This window comes from Megascapheus bottae, chromosome 20, assembly GCF_031878675.1.
Source record: "Megascapheus bottae isolate mThoBot1 chromosome 20, mThoBot2.hap1, whole genome shotgun sequence".
NCBI lineage: Eukaryota > Metazoa > Chordata > Mammalia > Rodentia > Geomyidae > Megascapheus > Megascapheus bottae.
Genome location: NC_143528.1, coordinates 39,926,519 through 39,953,804, shown reverse-complemented (window position 1 = coordinate 39,953,804; position 27,286 = coordinate 39,926,519). Strand labels below are relative to the sequence as shown.

Here is a 27,286-nt window from a genome sequence, read left to right as displayed (position 1 = left end):
GTGTTTGTCCACACCAGAAAACAGTGTAAGCATTTTACCAAGACTAAAAAAATCAAGCAGTTCAAGTTGTTTATCGAACTATTTCAAGAGATTTTAAAATACTGTATGAGTTAAAGAGAAGTAAAGCCAAGCACCAGTGGTCGATGCTTTAAATCCTAGCTACTCAGGGGAACGAGAGCTGAGGATAGTGGTTCAAAGCCAGCCTGGGCACTAAAAGTCTGTAAGATTCTTATCTCCAATCAACCACCAGAAAATCGGAAGTGGGACTATGGTTCAAGTGGTAGAGCACTGGCCTTGAGCTTTAGAGCTCAGGGACAGCACCGAGGCCCAGAGTTCAAGCCCTATGACCAACGAGGGTGGGGGGAGAACTTCACATTTCAATGTCTATATTCCTGATGTATATACTTAGCATAATTAAGTTTACTGTGACTAGCAAGAGAGAATATCTAGTGGATAAATTGGGACCACCCTAGAAAAATGGTGGCCCCTCAGAGCAGAGCCTTATCTGGAATTAGGGTCTTTATATTTATAATAAAGTTAAAGGAGGTCATGGGGCTGAGAACTGGAGTCATTACAAGAATGGAGGATCTGGAGCCTGAAACAGGACACACAAAGAAAAGATGTGAACCCGCAGAGAGAAGAGGACTGTGAGTCTGCAAGATGGAGCGAGGTCTGGACATGGCCTTCCCTTGTGTCCAAGAAGTCCCCACCCTGCAGACACTGAGATTTAGGCTCGTTTCCAGACCTGAGATGATAACCATCTACTGGTTAAAAAGACATCCAGGAAAGATGCAAAGAGAGATTGTTAACAAGTTACAAATACATCTAGACAAGCTGATTTTTAAGACATACAAGGACCACTCTTAAATTCTCATTACACACATTCTTGGCTGAATGGCTATAGTCCCAGAGGCTGGCAGATATTTCTTTAAAATGTGTAAATGGCTGTTTGCTAATATCTTTGTCCTTGATCCTAGCGATTCAGGATGCTGAGCTATGAGGCTTCACAGTTCTAATCTAGTTCAGGCAGTAAAGTCTACGTGACTCCATTTCCACATAACCTGCAAAAACACTGATCAGGAGGCATGGCTCAGGTGGTAGAGTACCAGCGCAAATAGGAAGGCTGAATGAGAACATGAGGCCCCGAGTCAAGTCCGCACACGCACACGCGCACACGCGCACGTGCACACACACACACACGCACAGTAATGTAAATGGATGCAGTTCTGGGTGAGAAGAATTAAACTTCCCTCTGATGCCCCGTGGCCAGGCAGGTGGCGGGGGCAGGGGACCCCTACCTTCTGGTAGTCTTCCTTGGACCTCAGGGCTGCCTCCATCTGCATGGCGGAGGTCGCATAGATTGCTGAGCGGTACTGGGTGCCATAGTCATTGCCTTGGCGCATGCCTGGGGGAGGAGCACAGACAATCAGGCAGGTGATGAGCAACTGTGAGCACTCACCTGGTAAACACCCCGCATGCAAGCACTTTTTCACATGGTCACCTGATGTGTTCTTGTTTTAATTTTGTCTTGATACCACTTGAAACAAGCATGAAATGCACCAGCTTTAATTTTTCAGTTTCAATTATCACCATATTTATAGGCTTGGGTAAATTTATTACAGGTCTTAGATCATATTAACTACTCTATGAATAAACATGTTCTAAGGAAAGCAGTATGGCGGTTCCTCAAAAGACTAAACATAGAGCTCCCCTATGACCCGGCAATTCTACTACTTGGCATTTACTCAACCATCCAGAAACAAGGACATACTAAATCCACAAGCACAATGATGTTCATTGCAGCACTATTTACCATAGCAAAGATATGGAACCAACCCAGATGCCTCTCAGTTGATGAGTGGATCAACAAGATGTGGAATACACAATGGAATTCTATGCTGCTGTCAGAAAGAATGACATCACCCCATTTGTAAGGAAATGGAAAGACTTAGAAAAAAATCATATTAAGTGAAGTAAGCCAGACTCAAAGGAACATAGGCTCAATGGTTTCTCCCATTTGTCATAATCAATAGAAACCTTGGGCTCTCCTAGCAGAGATTTATAATAGAGCAAAACCTAGATACATAAGACTATATAGTATGACACTAAATGAAAGGACCTCCAGGACACAGAAACAAAAGCCATATAATGAGTGATTGCTGTCCTTAATGTACTATGTTATCTCTCATTTCTTTTGCTGTCCCTTGGTTATCTCATATTGTTATAGTATTTTACCTTGTTATCTAATATATTGCATATATGCTTATTTGGTTATTTGAAATAGGATAGGGAAGGGGGAAACAAGATGAGGGGTGAGGGTGGGGGGGAGAGAAAAGGGGACCAAGACATGAGAAAGGGTACCAATGTATGTGAAGTAATACACCTTCTACCTGGTGAATATATTATAACCCTTCTATTAATTACAATTAAAAATATATGATAAAAAGAAAACATGAGAAGGGGTATCAATGTTCGAGAAGTAATGCACCTACTACCTGATCAATGTAACTGTAACACCTCTATACATTATCCTGACAATAAAAAATAAAATGAAATAAAGAAAAAAACATATTCTATACACATACTTAAGGAATACTGTATCTCATTTAGCATATGTACAGTAGTAATGGGATACACATTATTTTCTTGAATCCTAAGGGAATACACAATGTGGAAGACATTATTCTCCACTGGAGACAAGGGGATGGGATGGTGTGTGTGTGTGTGTGTGTGTGTGTGTGTGTGTGTGTGTCTGTGTGTGGTCACCTGGTCAGGTGGGAATGGGATGCTGTGTGTATGTGTCTGTGTGTGTGTGTGTCTGTGTGTGTGTGTGGTCACCTGGTCAGATGGGAATGGGATGCTGTGTGTGTGTATGTGTGTGTGTGTGTGCATGTGTGTGTGTCTGTGTGTGGTCACCTGGTCAGGTGGGGATGGGGTGCTGTGTGTGTGTATGTGTGTGTGTCTGTGTGCGTGTGTGTGTGTCTGTGTGTGGTCACCTGGTCAGGTGGGGATGGGGTGCTGTGTGTGTGTGTGTGTGTGTGGACACCTGGTCAGGTGGGGCTGGGATGCTGTGGGGACCTGGCCAGGTGAGGGGCTCTTGGGACAAGTACCTCTCACAGTCACTCCCCATGAGGAAGGTCACGTTTCTGGACAAAGGACACACGGGGACTTAACCTTAGCAAGCACTAATGCCTCCCACCCTGTCATGACAGCCTGTAGGGATTGATGATTCCTCACAGGCTACTAGACGGCCCTTGTCATGGTCAAGAGACTTCATACGTTATTCAAGTATCAGTTCCCATATGAACAAGGGCCTCGAACATCTCCAGCCGAGGATCCATCCCCCATGAGGAACACTTCTGTATTTTCAAACACGAATGCAGTGTATATCTAGCTAAGAAGTTGACTCTACTCCAGGAGGTCTATGGTCCTGAGAACCTGCATTGCTCCTGTATTCATGGTAGCTCTGGAAATATGAGATGGGATCCTTGAATCACAACAAATGACATGCTGACAATTCTCAATAGATCTAAACAGCTTTTCTAATGCTATCCTCCAGAGAGCAAAATTCATGACGATTTCTTTTGAGAAAAGATAAGACAAATGCTATTGGAAGATGCAATATCCCCCTGTGTCTTTCTCTCTTCTCTAAACAACTACATCCAAGTCAACAAAAAGTATGCAGAATGTGCTGTATACTCAGCACTATGAAGGCTCCAGAAGATTTGATCTCAGGGAATACCCGGAAAAAAGGAGGAGGAAAAGGAACAGCGCTGAGCTTAACACGCCCCCTCTCTGTGCCTGGCCTTTGACAATACTGTGCTCCCTGAATCTGCCCGAGGTCACACACAGGGTAAATGGTTGGTTGTCCTATAATTTAAACTTTAATGTGTCAGGCACTGAAGCCCCTTTTCCTTATGAAACTAATGCACAAGATGTTCTGGCCAAAAAAATCAAAGCCAGTGAGCAAAGTATAGGGTGACTCAGGCTGAGAGAGAAACATCACAGCCTAGGGCCCAGAAATAAGAACCAGCTTGGTATGTTCTGAGAACTACAAAGACAGGACTGGTCCTGATAAGGTCCCTGGGAGCAACTGAAGGAAGTCAGCTGAATGTGAAGCCCCACAGGTGTCTTGACAGTTCCCACAGGACCAGAGACACATGAACAAATGAGTCTCCAGAGAGCCAGAACCCAAGGTGCATACAATTGCCCCTGATCGAGCTTTCATTCAGACTTGACAAGCATGGCAAAGTCCACTGTGTCCTTCACTTGGCTTTGGAAAAAGTAAGCAGATAAATTATTCACAATATTTGCTGTTTTCATGTCCCAGGGTTTACTATGGAGGGTGAGAAGCAGAAGAAATAAACAACCCAGGCTTAGAAATCATGTCTTGGATTAACATTCTTCCCAAACGCTGAGCTGATTAATGAGGACGGGACTTGGAGGCGATCTCCATGAAGACTAATCAAAACTTCAACCAATTGCTTCACATTTCTCCATCCACCTTCTCTAGAGAAGATTTTAAGGGAACAAACCATTCTGACACTGCGCTGAGACATCTTCCCCCCTCCCCCGGAGAAACTAGGAAAAGGCACTGGAAGGCACAGAAGCCCCAAAATGAGATCACACCTGCTCAAAGGGCCTCGTCAACCTCCACACCTTGTCACTTGTGACCAGACTTGTCACTACACCCTCTGATAGGAGGGAGATGCAGGAAAGCTGTGAGCAGGGGAATCTTAAGGCAAGCTGATGCTCCAACCTGGGCCACTTTTCAGTGTCCCAGGAGTTATCATGGGACGGTTCTCATCCTGGCAGGCAGGGACGCATTGCCAGGCACTGACTATTTGAAGTCACATCTCCATGTCAGGAAACCTCCGTTAGCAGGATGCCATGCTGGTCACAAGCACAGAGTGACCACCTTCCTCCCCCATGATGAGCTCTGCATCCGTCACTTCTATAGCAAAGGTGGATGGATACTGGGTGGGGAGGTACTTAGGCAGAGCTTAGACTTGGTCTGAGGTTCTCCTTCTTGCTCCACAGGCTAGAAGCTTTGCTCTGGACATGGGATGGGTGATAGAGGTCATGTCTGCCTGATGTCCAAAGTCTTGAGAATCTGACCCGGGTTTTGTTGTTTTCAGTGTTCCTACTGCTCCTCCTTATGCAATTAGCAGAAGTCTTTGAGGAAAAATATCTTCTATCCCGATGCTTTCAAATAGACAGTTAAAAACATATATCTGGAAACAGAGGCTAAAAATATATTTCCGTAAGTTAAGGGAGGCTTTCACATTGTTTTTCTTTTCCTGCTATTCTGTTAAAAAAAAGTGGACTCTGAATTTATTTCAATAAAATAACTAGCTAAAAACGTATACAGATGACATCCGGATGCTGATAAATAGTTTTAAATTCTTGTCTTTGACTGATACATCTACTTATGTCTGTTTGTTACCCTTTTATTCCTCGTTCTTGCTGATCACTCTGCTATACTGAAGTGTACCAGTGTTTCCTCCCTGAACTTTCTGTTCTATCCTCTCCTCTCCTCACCCCTTCTCTGCCCCCAACAATGCCACCATGCTCATCTAAGCCTTTCACTAAGACCTGTCCCTTCTGACCATTTGTTTTCATTTTTTCCTCATCCTTTTCATTGCCAATATTGCTGGGTTCGGTCTTTGGCTATCCTTTCTCTGCCATGAACCCTCCAGTGGAATTGCTCATTTCTGCTCTGAGAATTCACATATCCATTGTAGCACCAATCCCAGGATCTCTTTCAGGCTTCAGTTGGTGACACTTGTGGTACCTGGACAGTTCAGCATCTAGGCTTCTTGGGTCTTTTTAACCTCACTGCAGGCTGTCACTGTCTCTACCTTTCTTATCTGTATACCTGATACAGCCACTCTCCCAGTGACTCATGCTTCATTCTCAGAGTAATTCATATTTTACTGGAGCCTCCTTTACTTCTGAACAGGCAGATCTCCAGCTTTCCTTCTGTTTTCTGCCAATCCTTTAGTGATAACCTGGTTCCCTGTGCCATAGCCCCCGCCCCATCCAGACCCACTAATGCTTGGTGTATAATTAAGCTGTAGAAATACCTGGATGTCCAGCCAGGTCCTAGCTCAGGGCTTACTTGATAATAGTTCCTGTGTGTTTCCATGGCACAGCCTGAACATGTGGCCAATTTTTGCAATTGTGGGTCATCTCATCACATGCGCCTATTTCCACCTGCAGAACCGAGCACCTCCTGGGTCACACCTCCTCCCAGAACAAAGCCCACGGGCATCGTTTGCACATTTTCTATTTTCAGAGCTAAGCAGAGATGTAGAAAAAGATAGCCCAGAAATTCTCTCCCATGGAAACATCCGTAATTCCATAATGTTTATGCTAGACTTATTAGTTAAAACTTTAGGTTTATTGTTCCTTTAATGTTGACAATGAACACACTGATAAGTTATCCTCTATATTATTATAAACCAGAGTAAGATGCCTTGGAGATGTAAAATGAAGGCAGTAAATTAAAAAATATTCTAAGTTTATTCTGAATTTGTACTCAGTTCCCAGTTTTGAACCACTGCTCTCCAGGAAATCACAATGAAGTGATCTCCCTGTGAGTTTGGTTAGGCATCACCTTCAGTCACCATTTGCCTACCAGGAGGTGACAAAAGTGGCAGAGAGGTCATCTAGGAGGGGAGAGGTCATCTAGGGGGGCTAAGATGGAGGGAAAAGACAAGAAATCAGTTAGTAGTCTCCAAATAAAAAATACGTTCTTTAGGGATAGCGTTGGGTAACTACACTGCTGAAATACAAAGCATGACTGCCAGGGTTCCCGATGCACCAAGGTATTGTAACGTTATGCGGGAGTTTCACCTTGGCACAGCTGATATGCTGTTTGTCTCAGAGCTGTGCTGTGCACGCAGGGGTACAGAGCAACAGCACCCCTGGATTCTACCCAGCAGTATCCATCCAGTAGTGATAGGTAAAAGTCTCTCTCTCTGTGGCTACATGTCCCACAGAGAAGCAAAAAATCGCCCCTGGCTAAGGATCCACACCTCTAGCTTCATGGTCAACTTTCGATGTTATTTCTTAGACAGTCGCCATCTTTAGGGCAACTAGGCGAAGTAATCAGAAGAAAGAAAAAGCTTTTGCCTGGGTAGAGACCAAGTGTTTCAAAAAGAGTCTTAGATGTCTTCATATTTTTGTTTGTATCTACTAATTTTGGTGGTCACCGTGGGTGTTTCTTTTTCATTTCTCCTTAAATTGGAAAGGATTGTGATTTGTATCACAGAATACAAGGTCTTTTCTTTTCTGGTGAAAAGGTTTTGAAGCGACATATTCATGTCTAAAAAAAATAGAATGAGAGAGCACAAGTTGAAATCAGATCTATGCAGTTCAGAGATAGGGTTCTTAACTGCAAGGGGCGAAGAAAGGAAACAGTCTTTGCTTCTTATTCTAGCCCATTAAAAATAAAAATATGAATGTACGTTGTCATCACAATGTCATTCCTGGCAACTACAGCATGTGGCCATATTGCTCAGAAAATCTCTAAGATGCCGGCCGTCCTCTCTCACTGAGTTAACTAGGAGTAGCTTTCAGTTTAGCAAAGACAAAAGGAACGGTGATTTAAACAATAGAATTGTGTCTCTTTTTCTCTTTTTGCAATAAGTTGAAAGTCTATTAAAGTAGATAGTTTGGGGGATACTAACTCCACGCCCGCAGGGACTTGAATTTCTTCTTTCCTCAGCAATCCTTACCACATGCCCTCACTCTCGTCAAGTCAGACCATCACCACATCCGAAGTGCAGATGGAAGAAAGGAGGAGAAGTGAAAGGACAAGACCCCAACCCCCATCCTAAACTGGCTTCCCAGACGTTTCAGATTACATAAAGATGGGGAGTAGGATCTACCTTTCTCCAGGCAGCTGTGGCAGGCGTCAAGCTTTGTTGAGACACTGTGAAGTACTAACAGAGCACTGTTCATGTCCATAGGCTTTAAGTGTAAACGCTTCTTACAATGTCTTTTTCTTTAAATAAGATGTTGGGAGTTAGAACTAGGGTGATTTGACCACTTGAAACTTTTACACCCTCCCCTGGTGTCCTGGCCATCTTGAGCACAGAGCAATCAGCCAAGCCACCAGCTGAAGTGCCCTCCCTCAGTGTCACTGTTTTAAACACTGCACCAACACCCTGAGGAAGCTACATGGCAACCATAGGAGCTTGCTGTCAAAGCACAACTCTAGCTTCTGAAGGCCCCACACCAGCCATGTGTTTCAGATAGCACATGCTTTTTGCTACCACAAGCTTCAGTGAATTCTAGAAGACGCTGTGGCCATTTCCACTTAAGCCAGAGGAGGGGCACGCCCCCCGCCCCCAGGTAGCTGAGCATAAAGGCCTGCAACTGGTATGAGGGACTGCTATGATTGGGGCAAGTGTGATCCTTTATTTGTCCAAAGAGTTAGGCCAGGATTGGTGCAAACATAGTGTTTCATTTTCATGAGGACTGCTATGATTAGAACAAACACCTTTTCACATCCCCTTTCTAGCTATACATACCAGCTGTTGGTCTTACTTCTGACTATGAGCTGGTGTGAAGATACTCTTCTATGCTGTCTCCCCACCTCAGTTTTGCAATATCAGATTTTAAAAAAGCTCCTCTTCAATGATCTTTCCTTGCTTACTTTAAAAAAAAAAACTTTTTGTGAGAGTTCCGTTTTTGAAAAACGTAACAGTTACAGCACACAATATTTACATTTCTAGGTCTTTTTACAAAATACGTGTTGTCGTTTTGAAGAGTGCTGTTGAGATCATGATCTAAAACACCTGTTAGAATTCAAAAGAGGCTCATGGAACTCACTACATAATGACATCATGAAACATGGCTGAACAGAGGGTTTGCTCATACATAAAAAAGCAATGCAAATTCTCAGTGCCAATCATGACCAATGAGTGAATCAAACCCAGCTGATATTCCTTGCTTACTTTTGATAGCTATCCGTAAAGCCAAAGTAACTGGAAACTAGAAAGGTAAATAGAAGAAGTGGCATTTGCAGGGTGTCAGCAGAGCAGGAGCAGTGGTAAAGGAAGCAGCAAGAGTGACAGTGGCTCCAGTTGTGGTGACTCACACCTGTAATCCTAGCTACTCAGGAGGCTGAGATCTGAGAATCACAGTTCAATGCCAGCCCAGACAAGAAAGTCCTGGAGACTCTTGTCTTAGGTTAACTATCAAAAAGCTAAAAATGAAGCTGTGCCTCAAATGGTAGGCTTGAATACAAAAGTTCAGGGACAACACCAGGCTCTGAGTTCAATCCCCAGGACCTGTGTGCGTGTGCGCGTGCACGCACACGTGTGAATACACACACACACTCGAAGACGTAGTTTTGGGATGTGGCCTCTAAATCTGACAGGGAATTTTGTGCATGGAAGATTTTTTTTTTATGGGCCAAGTTTTGGAAAATAGTGTTTCCTCCCACAGTCTGTTGGCTCTATCTTAGATGCAACAAGCCTTGGAAATGAAGTCCTATGTATTTGCAAAAAAAAGATGAAATGGTCTGATTCAACCTGACCAAACTTACTTATTTTTCGGTTGATTCTCTTAAATTTCTTAGACAGTCCATTGTAACATCTAAGGGACCAACTTGATCCTGAGAGCACTTCTGAAGTCAATCACAGGCCTGAAGCTGTAGGGAAGCTAATGTAAAACTCCAAATTCTTCCAACAGTTTTGCTCTCATTGGGGCCAGTGGCACCAGTGGGCAGCTCACACGGTCAGCTTCAGCATGATCCAGGCCTGCTGCTAGAAAACAGTACCTGGGACTTAGTTAATAACCTAAGGGCCTCCAGCAGGTAGGGAGGCCACATGCTCACAGTATCCACACCTCTTCTGATGGTCACCATGTGCTTCCCTGAACACCTGGTCTTCATCACAGATGTGTGAAACAAGACCTATGAATATGGAACAATCTCACTTTACCTGACTGAAAAATTAATTCTGTCAATTTTAACTGACAGCTCATTTTAAATTTAAAACACTGTATTCATTTCTTAAAAAGTAAGTAAGGGAGGGAGGGAAGGAACTGGGGAAGAAAAAAGGTCAGTCACAAATATAGCTAACAATTCTAGACCCTTACCAGGTGTTCTACATTATTATGTACTGCGCTATCTATCCAGTTCTGCAAGCAAATAATAAGTTTCCAGATTTATTCCTGGTAAATAAATAAATCCTGCAATCCTTTTGCTAAACTTCATAAAAGTTTACTTCTTGATTATACAAAGTTAGTTAATAAAAAAGAAGCTAGTACACCTCTGGTCCATTAACTTTGCAGAGACCCAGGCTGATGGGAAGTTACACAGCTCCCAAATGTTTGTTTGCAAACAGAGCACAGAGGCTTACGAGGGAGTTGTTTTATGAGCTTGATCTGGAAGTAGCAGATGTCATTTCTGCCACTTCTCATTCCATTGGACACTTCTGCCTCCATTGCTCGGTACTTTGCAGTAGTGATATCTTACCTGACTTTCTATCTGAACTAGGATATACATCCCATTGTACTTTCTCAAGATGTCTCCACCAAGTTTGATTCTGGCAGTAGGCTAATGTTGTTAATTACCTGGGCTAATATTGAAGTGCTAAAATATGTTTGACATAAATTGGAATCAATTGCCTATGATGTGTTATCTTCTTATATATTACTAAATGCAGCTTGCTGTCTGTTTAGGATTGCTGGATATCTGTTGGTAAGATAGCTTTATAATTTTCTCAAGCCAGAACTGGCAAAAAAAAATTCCTTGTATCTGCCGAGTCTCCAGCACATGTGGTGATATTCCGGTTTTTGGTTCTTGATAATTGGTATTGTGACATCATTACCAACTTTTTGAGCTTTTATAAGCACTTTGAAACAAATCTGTTGACTTTTTTTGCCGGTCCTGGGCCTTAAACTCAGGGCCTGAGCACTGTCCTTGGGTTTTCTCCAGATTAGAGGTCTACCACTTGAGCCACAGCACCACTTCTGGCTTTCTTTCTATGGATGTGGTACCAAGGAATAGAACCCGGGTCTTCATGCATGCTAGGCAAGCACTCTACCACTAGGCTCAGGATTTTTTCCGTGTTGGAGTTTATTCCATTGCTGACTGTCGGTTCTTGAAGTGGATGGCCACCACTGACCTTCCTCTAGTCATAGATGAATTTAAGCTCTCTTTTCCACCAGCATAGCTTTGCTTGTGTTCTAAGGGAGCATGGCCGAGTGGTAGCGTGCTGGCCTAGCATGCACAAAGCCCTGGGTTCGATTCCTCTGTACCACATCCACAGAAAAAGCTGGAAGTGGTGCTGAGGCTCAAGTGGTAGAGCTCTAGCCTTGAGAAAGTCCAAGGACAGTGCTCAGGCCCTGAGTTTAAGCTCAGGACTGGCAAAAAAAGAGAAGCTGATGTGTAGTATTACAATGACCTTTTGAGTCAATTTTTTTTAAACTTCCTTCATGACTTATCCTTAAACAAACTGGGATACTTAGAAATCTGATATGTTTCTAATCTGTTGGGGGTCTAAGTATCTTTTTGCTACTGATTTCTGGGATAATTACACAATGGGAAGAGACACGGAATGTGTATGATTTCTTTGAAATATCCTAAGCTGTTTCTAAACTACTGGACGTGTCAGGCACAGTTGAGGAGGCAGGCCACTGTATTTATACCTGCGTCATATCCGAATCCATCTATCTCAGTTAGGTCAAGGGCTCCATCCTGGTCACACCTTCCACATCCTTAGGAAGGCTCATGAAAGTAATCATCCATGCTCCCTCAGAACACAGGCATTTCTAATCTGCTGTAGCCTGCTCGGTTCTCATGTTCCCTCTCACTTAACCAGCTAATTCCTCATCATGTCGTCAGCTTTTTGATGTGATGATTTCAATGTGTTTTAAATATTTTACCCACATCGCGAGTCGCTTTCAGCAGCAAGCTAGCCTGAATGACCCAGACTGCCACTCCTAGAAATTCCAGTTTTGTGTGAGTGCTCTGATTTTAATTTAGGACTATTTGATGTGAAGTATAGTAATTCTTCTGACTTCATTTTTTTTTATTGCTGAGGTACAAATGTTTCCAGTTCTAAATTACCTAACTATTAGGATCTCAATGATTCTAATGTTCCTGGCTGAAGGTTTTCAAAAGCCTGATTATCTTAATTTCTTCAGCTTGGTAATACTGCCCGGGATTTATAAAGTTGTAATGGACACCATAGGAGTTCAGGGCTTTTGGATAATACGCTACTGTTTCCAGTTATAGTGGGCCATGCTTTCTGCTCTCCGAAGGCATTCTTAATGACACAGAGCCATGAGCCATGTAAGGAAAAGAGTGCAAGCCTAGGAACTGAGCTCTAAGGATCCAAGCACCAGCTAGCTTGTGCATCATCGTCTCACCTCTCTAGGTCAATTTGTTTGTCTGAAAAATGGATCTAGATTTCATGGGTGACCTTGAGGATCACATGACCTTGAGCATATATAAGCACCTGAAGATCCTGCCCAGGCCCCAACTATCATCTATTAAGTCCTCTGTTGAGCTAGAAGCCACACAACCTGCATAACACCAGAAAAAAAAAAAAAACAACTAAGGGCAACTGTTAGATATAAATTCTAACCTGTTCTAAGAGAGAGACAGTGAGAGAAAGAGAGAGAGAGAGAGAGAGAGAGAGAGAGAGAGAGAGAGAGAGAGAGGCTGAAACTTGAAAATGCAAATAGCAAAGATACTGTGAACACGTATGATACTTCTATGCAGGGAAAAGTGTGACTGAAAGAACAATTAATAAAGAAAAGAACAGTTAAATTCTTTGTTTCAATTTTTCTGTTTCTAAAATTCTTAAAAGAATGAAATCCTTTGCAGAATTCATAATGCTTGGTCTGGGCCATTTCTGCATCTGATATGTGTGCAGCTGTTCCTCTCCTATACGCACGCACATCTGCTCATTAGCAATACAATATCAGTCCCACTGTCTAATTATTTGCAGATGATGGATTCCTTATACACAGTCTAAAAAAAGGGATAGTCCTTCAAAACTGACTTATTTAAAAAAAAACTAACTTGAAAGGGTCAGCACAATGAAGTTCAGATATTAATTACCAAGTTCAAATATATGAACACCAGCACTTAATTGCCCACTTGATGGGAAACAGAAGGAAAATGGGATTTTTTTTCTCCCAGCAATTACTGCTTCCCAGTAGACAGCACAGGCCCACACTGTCCTACCACACATCTGGTGAGAAACCGAGGGGCAGGTAGATGAGATGGCAGGAGGATGGAGGAACCCAGATCCATGTAGTTCCTGGGAACTGGATGCTAGAGCAATGCTTCCTGGCTGGCGAGAGGGTTATGAAGGCCAAAGGCCTAAACTAAGCAAAGTCCTTGGGGTTTTTCCAGCTCCCAAGCACAGTCCAAGGAGCCCTGCCTGCTCTCTCCTCAGGCCGGCCAGGGCCTGTGGTCCTGGGGTTCCACGAAGGCTAATGAAGCCCCATGAGAAAGCCAGACTGGGCAACCTGAAGACTGCTGGGAGCTCCGCGATGGTGTGCGGAGCTGTTCACCGAGAACAAAGGGCGTAGACAGAACAGAACAGAAAGCAACCAGGAACATTCGGAGCACATGCTAGGCAAAATAATTGAGAGAAAGGTTGGGATCCACAAAAGAGGAAGACAAACACACAGGAGCTGGTGAGTGGCTCTTCCACAGGAAGTGAGGGTGTGTCTTCTGGGCTCTGCGTGGACAGAAATACTCAAACCCTGGCTTCTGTAGTAAACGTGCACTGCCTTTTCTCTTGTTATGATTCCCTGAACAGTGCAGTGCGGCAGCTCCTTTCATAGTGCTTACGCTGCACTAGGAATTGTAAGTACTGGAGGATGATTTAAAAACATGCCTTGCACATCCTATGTCAGTTCATAAAGGGGTCTTACAAAAAAATATCACACCACTTTCTAAAAGGGAGTTGAACGTCTGCAGATTTTGGTATTCCCTGGCATCTTGGATCCAATTCGCATGGCTATGGAGGGAAGATGCCATATGCCAGGTGCTTCTTCGCCCCCCCCCCCAGCTTCCTGCCCCTCATGGAAGGGGTAGGAGCTGCTGTGCGGATGCAGGCACTGTTCCAATGAGAGAGTATTGCATAGGATCCCCACCCCAGAGGAGGCAGAAAATACACAGGTAAATGGGCCAATACTTCTGCGCGAGGTTAAGAGCCGGGAAGGGTGGAGGGTTCAGTGACAGAGAGCCACAGAGGGTGAAGACGCGGGAGGCTTGTTTGGATTCGTGGGTTCAGAGGGAGCTCTGAGGAAGGACATCTTAAACAAAAACCTACATCACAACAATCAGTCCCACTGAAAGCGGCGCGAGACTGAGCAATAGTGCAGACTCCAAGGCAAGACAGCCCTGGTATCTTCCAGAAACAAAGGTGGGGGACAGCAACTGAAATCCAGAGAGCAAGGGCAGGGGAAGACCCGAGCTACGCCCAGGAGCTGAGAGAGTGGTGCGCATCCATTAATCCCACGCCACACTCACCCCAGAGGAAATGATCAGGCAGCAAAGGGACAAACGCTGAACTGGCTTGGGTCTTTTGGCAGCCACCGTGGGCGATGGATGGGGAAGGCAGTTGGGACCTGTCAGGAGCTCCCTGTGTCATGTGTGGCTCCTCAGCTGGCGTGTGGCTGGCTTGACTCAGCCACAGAGTCATCAACCCCAGCACGACTCTGATGGCAGTTTTGATTAAAGACATGTTAATGAGGAGAATATTTTAATTAAGGTTTTCAGATGGGTGCCTGGAGTTTATTGTCAGTTTGTAGTTGAAGGCTGTGCTCGTTAGAGCACAGGTTAGGTGAGTTATATACAAAGGCCTACAATGAACCAAACGTGACAGTATTTTAAACAAGATAGTTGTGTGTAAAGACTCCGGCCTGGGAGGGTGACTTGGCCCCCTGCCTTGCATCTTCACTATCCCTTTGGTCTCAGATAGTGTCCCACACATCCAGATAGCCACGCGTGAGAGGGGGGAGAAGAAGAAGGCAGCCCTCCAGAGCACCCAGAAGAGCCTAGAACATGTAACCCATTCCTTCCAACAATACCCCAACACACAACCCACGACATTCTTAGCTCTGAGGGATGGAGGTCATCATTACTGGCTACAGTTCCAAACAGGCCCAATGGGGAGATGGGTATGAGGCTAGCTAGGAGCCTTGGCCAGAAGCCTCAGGGACCGGCCATTGCTCCCAAGGCATGTAGCTCCCTGGAGGGCCTGCCGTTACCCTGACAGGCCGGGAGCCAATCCCACTGTGAGCTTGGAAGAACTACCTGGGCAGGCATTCGTAGGGTCCAGGGGATGTGAAGTGTGGTATGCAACTAATGAAATAGGTTTCAACTTAAGTAGACTTCAATTCATTGTAACACTAAACTTGGGGCCTTGTACACTTACTCAGCTTTTGTGTTCAAGGCCACAGTGTTCTACCATTTGAGCCATGCCCCCAGCTTCCATCTTTTTGATGGTCATTTAAAGATAAAAGCGTCTTGAATTTTTCCACCTATACTAGTTCCCACCCTCAATCCTCAGATGTCAACCTCCAGAGTAGGTAGGATTGTAGGTGTACAACTAGTAAGCTGAATATAATTGCTCTAAGAAAATATCTAGGGTCACAGCTTTTACCATGAGGAAGCCATCAGCATGTTTATCTAGTGTTAAGGAAAGGAAACTGACTTGAGCTTCAGGTATGGGGTGCAAACACCATCATAAATATCAAGAAAGCCCGTGCACGCTTTGGGACCTCATTCCTTCTCTTCTCCTTCATAAGGACCTAAAGAGCTCTGTAAGGTTACAATTAGGATCATGTAAAATTTGAAAGCATCTATCAGTAAGATGGGCTTGTGGCCATGTCTAATAAATGTCTCTGGGCTGGGAGTTTGGCCTAGTGGTAGAGTGCTTGCCTAGTATGCACAAAGACCCGGGTTCAATTCCTCGGTACCACATACATAGAAAAAAGCCAGAAATGGTGCTGAGGCTCAAGTGGTAGAGCTCTAGCCTTGAGAAAGTCCAAGGAAAGTGCTCAGGCCCTGAGCTCAAGCCCAGGACTGGCAAAACAATAAAACTAAAATAAATGTCTCTGTTCCTGGCCCTTGGATGGATGAGAAGTCAGATTTGTGGGTTGAAGTTATACAAAGCTGAAGTCTCTGCCTTAAATGCCACGGCTGGACTTTGCCATCCATTCCCAGATCATACTGGCTGAAAGAGTACAGACTAGGTGTGGGAGGCGGGGATTGTACATAGGTCTTTTGATGGAAACCTCAGGAGCCTCTGCCTGAGGCCCCAGCAGTTGGCTGCCACCTCAGCTCCAGCATCTCACAGACACACACAAACAGTGCTGAACTCTTCCCAACTAACAGGGCAGACAAGAGAATCTCAGTGGGGAGAAAAGCCAAACTTCTATAGCCAAAAGGCACAGTATTTTCCCACAGAAAGAAATTCTGAGCAATATGACTACAAAACCAAACTTTCCTGGCACTTGGAACTGGGTACCTTCTCAGCTGTATTATCTCATTAACTTCCTATGCTAGGCTATAAGGAAGACATTGCAGATATTATTTCTTTACAAATAAGAAAGACAGAATTTGAGGTTGAGTAAGTGTGGTGGTCAGCATCTTGAAGCTAGGAAGGCTCCAAACTTGGGTCATAACTCGAATCTCCTCATTCTTGGGCCCTGCCATGTTCCCAGGGGACGGCGGGACCCTGGGACCGCTTGTGGTCTGAAATGGGCCTGCTCCATCAATCCTCAGAAGCCTTGAGAAGCTGTGTTTATCCTGTAAGACAGATAGTCCATACTAGATGTGTTGGCTTAGCCAGTGGTAAAGTGGAGGCTTTCGGGTAACTGGCAGATTGAGATAAAGGGTGATTTTAGCTACCGGCCATGTACTCGATGGCCTCACCTAGAGCTGATGGCTGAGTGGAATTATCTCATGGCACATACTACTGTACAATGCCAGATTTCTGGTCCCACCTAGATCTAAACTGACGACACTTTCCAATCTCCCTGATCAGCTTTGCTCCCTTCAAATATCAGGCAACATCTGTGACTTTGTGCTGTCCTAGAGAACAAACATGGTGACAGCTGCCTTGTGTCCTGAAGTAGGGAGACCGTGCAGGGTTTTCTCTTTGTGCCATGAAGCTCTGCTTCAATTGAAAGGAGGCTTCCAATTCTTTATAAGGTCCTCAACATTAGCGAGAATCCCCACAATTGCATCATTCTAGGATACTGCTTCACCCTCAAAATGCAATAAAATTACTTTTCTAAGATGGAAGTGGCCCCTTCAAATCCCTAGTGAGTTTGTCAATAAGGTCCTAGCCTCTTCCGACATGCTGATTTCAGGTTGCTGGGCACGTGTTCACATCCAAGCTCAAGTTGTCTCAACTTCCACACCAGTCTTTGTCCTTTGGCTGACACACGGCTATGGCACAGACAAGAACATTCCTAAAGTGGTTTTAAACATTACTTATTCCCATTTGGGGCAAGAAACCTAGGCAGGCTACCGCTTCACTGATTAGGGTTGCCCCAAGCCCAATATGCTGCTGTCTTCTGGAATGTCCGTTCTCCAACATAGCAGCCATCTTGCCATGCCTCTTGCCATGCCCACCTTTCTCTGCTATTGGCTTGCCCGCGGCTCTGTTTCACTGGGAAATACTAGGAAAGGTGACAGGAGGCGGCCAGACTCGCTCGCAGCACAGCTCTCCAGCACTGCCTGCTGCCACTCCGATTTCTAACCTCAGAGAAATTACATATGCCGACATGGTGTAGACCTGGAGCATGCCTGGGGAGGAGAAACCGCTGTCTTCAGAGTTCTTTTGGACTTGTGATTTTGCTTTTTTGTGTTCTGATGTTCGCACGTGCTAGTTTGGTGTTTGCACAGGAACGCTTTGGTCTTCAGTCTTCTATACATCTATCAATAGGTCCATTTGACCACCACACATCAGGATTTGACTGTTTCCTTGTAAGAATACACATTCTTACACATTTCCTGCACCTTAACCAAGATGGTGGATATCCTGCATGTTCCAAACTACTTGGTCATCTAGCAGTACCTGGCAGCGTGCCCTGGCACACGTGTCCTCTACCAACGTTGCCCCATTACCCCCCCCCACACACACACCCTCCTCCTGCCAGGAACACACTGCAATTGCTGGCCCAAACTGTTGTCATGACAACCCTGTTTCAGCCCCTTCCCTGGCCCAGACCTCTGCCTCAACCCTCCACTGGGACCAGTCAGATGCTAACTCTAGCAACTCTGTTCCCAGCTTTTGCACTGGATGGATCTTAGGATCTGCCAACTTGTACTGATGGGGTCATGTTAAGAATCTACCACAATACAACATACATTTGGGAAAGACGTGTCTATTCATCAGGATACGTTAGCTCACTGAAGCTATGACACAGGACCTGATACTAGAGGAAAAAGAGTTCTCTCAGGTGAAGTGAGGCTAGAGGAAGAGAGTTTGTCAAGAGCCACATGGACGAAGAGCCTTCTGGTTCCTAAGCTTCATAGTGGCAGATCGTCATGGTGACAGAGCAGTGTTTGCAGGCTGTTAGGATGTTATCTAGAAACAGCTTCATTATTGACTACTATAATATTTGCCAACATGAGATTTTTTTTTGCTTGTATACGCATTTAAATAAGATTTCTGGCCATCATTGTTTAAAGTCCAACTATACTAATATTTCCATATAGCAAATTCTAAAGAAGACAAATGAAATATTTAAATAACCTAAGTATTATATAACTATCACCTGAGGTATATATTAAAAAAAAAAACCTTTGATAATGTCAAAAGAGGAAAAAGGCTAAACTCAAGGAAATAAAGGAACTATAAATAAAAAAAAAACCTTTAGAGCTGCTGGAGAGACACTTTAATTTTATAGACAAAGACTGCATTATAGAGGAATAATGTAATAATCAAAGGTGAGCAGAGCCCCATTGTCTGGCGTCTTTCTCTGTGGGAATTTTCCCACCCCTGGCAGCTGTAAGCGGGGAGGGGCGTGAACGTGGCTGGGCCTTTATTCCCTCACCCCTTTTCCTCCCCAGCCCCCCACTTCTCCGTCAATAAATGTCTGCAATCATATTCTTGAGCTCCTGTGTGATTTCAAGGTTCATCTCTTCCATACAGCTCAAACACTAATTATCCCAGCTGTAATTAGTAAGATAATTAAATACTGGCTCACTCATCACTCTACCTTGGGTCGGGTCGTGATTCTCCCAGAAGACCTTGAGCAGTTCTTCAAAGCTGATGTCTTCTGGCTGGTATACAACCCGAACGACTTCTGCGTGGCCAGTTTTTTCTTGAAAGAAATAAAACATACAAGCACAATTTACTGACAACATTGATTTATTGCAAATTATTTGTTCTGACAAGAAAAAAAAATCCAACAGACAAAAACTGAAATTCCTTCTTCTGAAGGAAGAGCAGAGGCATAATTGAACCTCAGCTACCAGGCTCAGCCTCGGCTCCCGTGGCCGACTTTTTCCACAAACACATCCAGTTATCCTCTTGCAAACCTCATGGGACAACTTATTCGTGCTCTCATGTTTCTCTAACTGCATGAGAAACAAATTGGTATTTTCTTTTTTCTAATTGCACTAGTATAAAACCTCACCGACCCCACTTATGATAGCACAGGAGACTGGAAACTGCAAAGGAGATCAAGCCAATTTATTTTTTACCATCACCCCTTGCTATACAAAGTAGACTCTACTCCATTGCACAATGAGGTGGTGCCAGTGACAGGAGCCCGTTAAAACAGCCTCACAACCCATTTGCGTTAGATAAATCACCCAGTGCAGAGATGGCATTTGCTGTGCTGGAAACACTGAGACCAGGGTGAGTCAAACGCCAGCAGAGCCAGAAGTGTTTGCGCAGCCCAGCATTCAGTGCAGAAAACGCCTGTGCAGGAGCCCCTCCAAGGAGACTTAACACTCAGAGGTGGTCCTGAAGCCTCCACCAATTGAGAAAGTGGGCATTCTTGGTTCTTCTTGCAACTATGGAATCCAGGACCTTCTTTCTCATACTGTTGTGGAACCTGGTAAAGCGCAGGCTCCTTGAAGCTAACATCGTCGTTATTATTTATTTATTTTTGGCCAGTCCTGGTCTTGAGCTCAGGGCCTGAGCACTGTCCTTGGACTTTCTCAAAGCTAGAGCTCTACCACTTGAGCCTCAGCACCACTTCCAGCTTTTTTCTATGTATGTGGTACCGAGGAATCGAACCCGGGTCTTCGTGCATGCTAGGCAAGCACTTTAACCACTAGGCCAAACTCCCGGCCCATCATCGTCATTACTTTTAAATTTGTTTTGTATCTCATTCCAGTCATCTTGTATGCAGTAAAGAATTGAGTTGTCTAGCCTTTCCTTTGGCTCCTGCAAGAGGATCTGTGAGATATCAGATGGAGATATGGCTGACCACACTGGATTTTCAGATAGGGAACTATGGAAGGCCCTCCGGTCTTAGTCCAGGGCCGGCCAGGGTGGAAGAAGCAGCCACGTGACTTGATTTGGGTGTCATGCTGTGAGGCAGCCTGGAGGGAGATGGAGCTTAGCCGAGGGACAGTCACTCCAAGGGTCTTCACTTCAAGGAAACACTCTGGACACTGTCATACTTGGGTGCCAGGAGGGAAGCACATCCTGACTGCACAAGACAGCAGAGCAGCCCAGGGCTCCTCCCAGAGGGTGCCCTTGGCCTTGCCAGCTGGTTGAGAGCTGTAGCCTTTCCTGTGACCACCAGCTTACAGAGAGCTCCCACGGTCCTCCCAGAAAACTAGAACACACCAATAGAATGCGGGGAAATCCCTGAACGTGCACCTCACTTTATAGAGGTGTTTTCCTGTATATTGGCCTCATTTTTGCTTCCAAAACTGCCCAGTTCTATAGGCAGAAAATACAGAAATCAGTTTTACAGACCAGAAGGCTACAATGCTAGTAAATTAGATTTTCTAAGATCACATAGGTTTTGGGAGGGAAAATAGCTCTGATTTTTTTGTCCTGGGTTCTGATCTAAACATCAAAGAAAGAATGAATGAGGTGCCATCAAGAACATATGTTTCGATGAAGGAAAGAAATCCACTCACTATCTTTAGTTCTTTTTACATATAAATTTCTTTCTGACTGTAGAAACAATATTGTCAAGTAATATGACCCTTCTAGAATGTGTGAAATCTGGGGACAGTATAAAAAGAGACTAAAATTCACCTATACTCCTGCAAGTATACACTGTGAATATTTTTATACATTTCTCCAGATGTATAACAGAAGCATAAATGTGTGCCCATGCTTTTCTTGCTAAACAGTATATGGTATTTCACCACACCACTGAAATTTTTAGGGAATCTTACTTATAAATAACTATATAACATTCCATCACATGGTTTTCCAATTACATATTCAATTATTCTCTGTCATTGGGCATTTGACTAAGTCCTATTTTTATCCTTGGATGTAAATATTTTCCCACACTTCTGAGACTGCCTTAAGACATGGGTGTACAAATGGAATTTCTAGCTCAACATTTATAAACAGTTTAAAATTTCTTGATGTCTACTGGCAAACTTATATTCAGTAAAGTCAACTCAATTTTTTCTCTCTCCATGACAGCTCACTGTAACATTGTTTTTAATCCTTGGTAACTTATAGCTAGAGTATGAGATTCCATTGTTTCATTTATTAGAATGGGTTAAATTAGTTAAGTAGAAGTAACTTTAATGTTCATGTTGAATTTATTATTTTATTTGTTCTAACATTTATGCCTTTTATACATTGAGATATCAATTGGTTATATTAATGGCTTATTATTACTGGTCAGTTAACATAATTTTGATTCAAATACCATAGTTATTTAAGCTGCATGTAAGTTGACTTTTTGGTAACAGATTTGAAAGGAATGACAGATTAGGAAGAACCATCCTGTGATGAAACCCCATCTGGTCCACTATAAATCTCATTTGGCTGTGTGAAATGTTTAAATGAGTGTGTTAACTGAAAAAGCATTCAGACTCTGAATTTTTTGAGGTAGTTTGGTGCATGTGATTCATGCCTAGAATCCTAGCTACTCAGAGCCTGGGACCCAGAGTACCAAAGTTCAAAGTCAATTCAGGCTAAGATTTTTATTTCCAAAATTAGAAGCAAAATGCAAGGCTGGGGCTGGGAATGTAGCTGCATGGTAGAATGCTTGCCTAACATGCATGAAGACCTGGGTTTGATTCCTCAGTATCACATAAAGAAAAAAAAATAAATAAAACCAAAAAAAGAATAGCTTTATACAAAAGCTATTTATACTGACCAGCACCAGTGGCTCACGCCTGTTATCCTAGCTACTCAGGAGGCTGAGACCTGAGGATCATGGTTCAAAGCCAGCCTGAGCACAAAAGTCTGCGAGACTTGTCTCCAATTAACCACCAAAAATAGGGAAGTGGTGCTGTGGCTCAAGTGGTAAAGGGCTAGCCTTGAGTTGAAGAGCTCAGGGACAACGCCCAGGCCCAGAGTTCAAGTCCCACGACCAACAACAACTAAAAGCAAGGCTCAAAGCATGGCTCAAGCACTGAGCTTAGTAGCTCAGCAAGGCAGCCAAACAAGTGCGAGTCCCCTGAGTTCAAGCCCCAGTTCTGGAACACACACCAAAAATAAAGACTCATATACCTTCTCTTATTGATTGTGTTTTCTAATAGCAATAGTTTAGATGGCTAATGGTGTTTTTGGGCAGACAATGAAGCTGGCACCTTGTCTGGCCAGAGCCAGGGTTATGTTACTCACTCCTTTCTGACAGGGCTCTGGTAGATGTGGCAAGAGTCATCAGAAAGCCTGATCATCTTGAAGGGCTGAACCTGGAGAAACATCTCACAGGCACAACCCCAAATTACAGAAAAACGATGAATGCGCAAAATATCCATCCATCATACTCCAGTGGTGGAGTGCTGTGAAAAGACCAGGTCCATCAGAGAAGACGTGAACTAGAGGGTCACTGCAGGACGAAGTGAGTACCACATCCTCATCACCAAAAAAAATGACTTTATTGAACATCAAAAAGATGGCAAATGCTTTCTCGACTTGCCTTTTATGGCTCACTGAAACTTTTTCTAATTCTCTTCTATCCTGACAATATACACATAACATAAAATGTACTGCTTTCACGTTACCTGATTAAAGTGTAGAGTTCAGGGTTGTTAAGTTCATCCACTGGGGTACAACATCACCACAACCCTCTCCAGAACTCTTCATCTTAGACAACAGACTCTGCTCATTGAACACCAACTCCTGCCCCACCACCATCTTCTCTCCTTAGTCACTGGCAATCCCACTCTACTTTCTGTCTCCAGGAATTTGCATGAGGGATCTCTGATAAGTGGAATCATACAGAGCATATAGTCTTCTGGATAGTATGTTTTACCTCCATGTTGTACTGTATGTAAGATTTCCTCTGTGTGTGTGTGTGTGTGTGTGTGTGTGTGTGTGTGTGTGTGTGTGTGTGTGCAGGCGCGTGCACGTGTCCTGCTAAAGTGTGCATATCCATTCATCCACCAGTGCACACTTAAGTTGCCTCTACCCCTTTATCTGCTATCAAAATGCTTTTATGAGCACAGGCCACAAATATTTCTATATTCCATAGATGAGGAAAACAAGTTTTTTCCACCCTCCCATGACTAGTAAGTTGTAAAACCCGGTTTCAGTCAGAGATAGAGTTTGTGCTCCAGCTATGGCCCACTTGAAGCCACCAAGAAAGAACCAATGTCACAGCCAGTTCCCAGATAAGAAATCACAGCTATGTGGTCACTGATACTCAGGCTGTCCCAAATAGTTTACAGGATTTGGCTCTTTTTTAGTGACAGCAATATGGGTTCCAAAAAGAGCCATTCAGTGGCAACCACTCCTAAAATTATCACCCAGACAGTATTGGCTGAGAGGTTTAAAGAAGCCTGGCTGTTCAAGAGAAACTGCTATCATTCAAGTTCAAGCTCCATTTGCATTGACAAACAGTGCAGTGGTGCCCTTGTCAAACTCACCTTTCTGTTTCTTTACTTTATTTCTCCAAAGTAAAAGAACCTGTGTAAAAATACACAGTGCAAATGATCAAAAGGATTAAGGGACTGAGAAGCACTTATGGAAATGCCCGTGCTTTGCAGGAATGAGCCGACATGCCAGGCTAATTTCATTCCAGAGGCCAATCTGCAAACAGTGTTTTGTCCTTCTGGAGATAAAAGGCTGTATCTTAAAAATATTTCAGGCTGCATCTTCACATTGTATCGTGCAAATAGCATGGTAGATGTGATGTGCAAATGTGCTTGTTAACAATTCACAGCGGCATTACAGGCGCTTCGACACTGCTGTACGAAAATATCTTGAGAGGAAAAAGAGAAAAGATGCAATCCTCCCTGAGCCCCTTGCTCTGCCTAGATCCAAAAATCCAGGATGGACGACAAAGGCAGAGGGCCAGCTGGGGGCAGCCACTCCTTCAAAGACAAAACTATTGAGAAAAAATACTGGGCACGGTCTTGGCACAGATCAGTGGGTGCTAGTCAGAGTGAAGAAATGTGAGGGAGCTTGGCAGGGGAGCCTGAGTGCCCAGTGGGTGTCCTGGCCACTTAGAAGTTGTGCAGGCTTTTCTCCCTTGGCTTTGGCTTTCATATCTGCAACATGGGGATGTCACTAATGTTTATCACTGGGGGCTGTTCTAGCGAGCACAGTAATCCCATGGGAAGCAGTGAGAGTAGACTGATATATCACATGTAAAAGAACTCATTCAGCACTAGCTTTATTGATAGTGCAACTGGCATTGCTGTGGTTAATACCACTGCTGTTATTTCATAAATCTGTATTCTTACAAGAGGCCCCAAGTGATTGTGTGTGTGTCTATGTATGCAGGCACCAGTCCAGGGCCTAGAGGAAGTTCTTGAGCTCTTTTTTGCTCAAGGCTAGCACTTCACCACTTGAGCCACAGCTCTACTTCTAGTGTTTTAGTGCTTAATCAGAGATAAATGTCCCACAGTCTTTTCTTCCCCAGCCTGACATCAAATGGTAACCCATGAGCCACTGGTACACAGCCCAAAGTGATTCTATTTTTTTTTCCAGTCTTGGGCCTTGAACTCAGGGCCTGACCACTGTCCTTGGGCTTTCTTAAGGCTAGAGCTATACCACTTGAGCCACTTCCATCACTTCCAGCTTTTTCTATGAATGTGGTACAAAGGAATCAAACCTGGGACTTCGTGCATGCAAGGCAAGCACTCTACCACTAGGCCAAACTCTTCCTCCAAAGTGATTCTTAATAAGCACAGAAGTTTGAAACCCAGTAATTCACAGTGAGTTTACAAATTCCCTAAGAAGCCTCAGTGTCAGCTCTTCTTTCCTCTGTGGTAATCGACAGCCAGGCTGTCACAAATATTTTACAGCATCCATGACCAGAAGGAAGGTCATGGAGCTCCAAGTCTTCAAGGGAGGGAGAAGAAGAAAGGAAGGAAGGAAGGAAGGAAGGAAGGAAGGAAGGAAGGAAGGAAGGAAGGAAGGAAGGAAACGGAAAGGGGAAGGGAAGGGAAGCAGGCATGGAGGGCAGTGGGAGGAGACACCAGGAAGACTATTCACCCTGGACGCAGTGAGGTATGTGAGATGGGAGAGAGGAGGAAGGCGGGGGGGGGGGACAGGGACGTCGAAGCGCCCCAACACTCAGCGAGGCTGGATGACAGCACTCAGTTCCCCTATAGACCCAATACCCAGCAGGCACTGCTCTAAGCTCCCGATATGTACGGCCAAGCTGGTCCTTGAAGCACCCTGAGATGCATTATATTATTGTTTTCACTTTTGCTTTGTGAGGAGAAATCAAAGAAAAAGAAGAAAGAGATTTTATCCCAAGTGAAATTTAAGTGAGGGAGATCAGACTCAAGCCTAGCCAAGATAACAAGAACAGAGAGGACTCTGACAACATGGCACCTTCCTTCCTCCCCAGCCTTTGCCCAGGGTCCCCAGAGCCCTCTAGCATCCCCATGGTTCCAGCTGCACTTCCCCAACCCTCCTGGATCCAGGCTCCTCCTGGTTCCAGAACCTCTTGTCCCAGCCTACACTGTCTCCCTCCAATCACTTGCAGTCCGGGCCTTGCCCTGTCCACTCCTGGAAAGTTTCTGTGTCTGGGATCCTCAGAGGAGCGGTCTCTCAGGGGGCAGTGTAGTCTAGGTGACCCAGTATGCCTCGCTCTGTTCATGACAGAATTCCTCACCCAGAAGGGGCGAAGGAGCCCCGACAATGGCTCCTCTGCAACTCCCCAGCAATGGACGGCAACATGACATAAAGAAGTTCACATGAACCCGAAGGTGGACTGCATGGGCTTTCTCTGCCTCCACACACACAGCATCTAGACAGACTGTGGACAGCTTCCTTGCCTAATCAATCCTTCAGCAGAACCACACACGAGCACACACACACACACCACACACACCACACACACCACACACACCACATACACACACAGCTCCTGCTTTCTCTTCCCTTAACCTCTGAGTTCTATGTGATCCTCACTAAATAACTTCAAATGGGTACAGCCTGCTACCCAAGAAGAAATACTAGACAAGCTAAGTCAATGGTAATAGTTAACTGTATAGGTTGTCATGATATTTCTCATTGATTTGTAATGTTTACTAAGCTTCACATACTACCAAATATTGGGGATTCAATGGTGACAAATATCAATACAATGACAACAACTAACTTGTCCTATATACTTTCCCTATGGTCTACATCCATGTAAGGATCTTCTCTTCAACGTAGAAATATCTGCTCTGCTAATATATTTATCCTACAAGCCATGTGGTGAGGAGAAGTGAGCTACCATAATATTCATTCTTTCCCTGTTAGCCAGGTTTGTCTAAACCACCAAGTCAAATCAAAAGCCCACAGGAAGATCCAGGTGTCTGAAGGAAGGCTGGGTGACTAATATCACTTTTCCCACAGAGATTCAAAACACTACTTTTCTCATGCTAATTAACTACAAAGAGGTAAGATGTCAGCTCAGCTTCATCTCTAGTGCCTGCCCATTCAAAATGTGATTTCCAGCAATGTACTCATTATAAAAAAAAATCCTAATACATCAAAATTGGATGCCCTGTGGAGTTCATTACAGGATTTGAGGAGTGTCTATATTGTCATTTTATCTTGCCTTTTTTTTGTTTTATCTGTCACTGAAAGTGTCCAACAGGAAATGTAAACTAATGGGACAGGTCAGCTTGGTGGAATTTCTTCCTCTACCAAGGAAACTCATTGGCAGAACCCAACACTGA

The 27,286-nt window shown here is 44.2% G+C and overlaps 1 protein-coding gene across 4 annotated transcripts in view; it reads right to left on the bottom strand.

Moving 5' to 3' along the window:
- Nucleotides 1-27,286, bottom strand: part of Msra (methionine sulfoxide reductase A) — a 244,881-nt gene that overhangs the window by 68,208 nt on the left and 149,387 nt on the right. For all 4 annotated transcript variants that reach the window (XM_090353685.1, XM_090353684.1, XM_090353687.1 and 1 more), the window contains 2 exons: nt 19,219-19,323; nt 1,299-1,405 (listed from right to left, as the gene is read on the bottom strand). In XM_090353685.1, the coding sequence (XP_090209811.1) occupies nt 1,299-1,405; nt 19,219-19,323 (212 nt within the window). The remainder of the gene's footprint in view (nt 1-1,298; nt 1,406-19,218; nt 19,324-27,286) is intronic.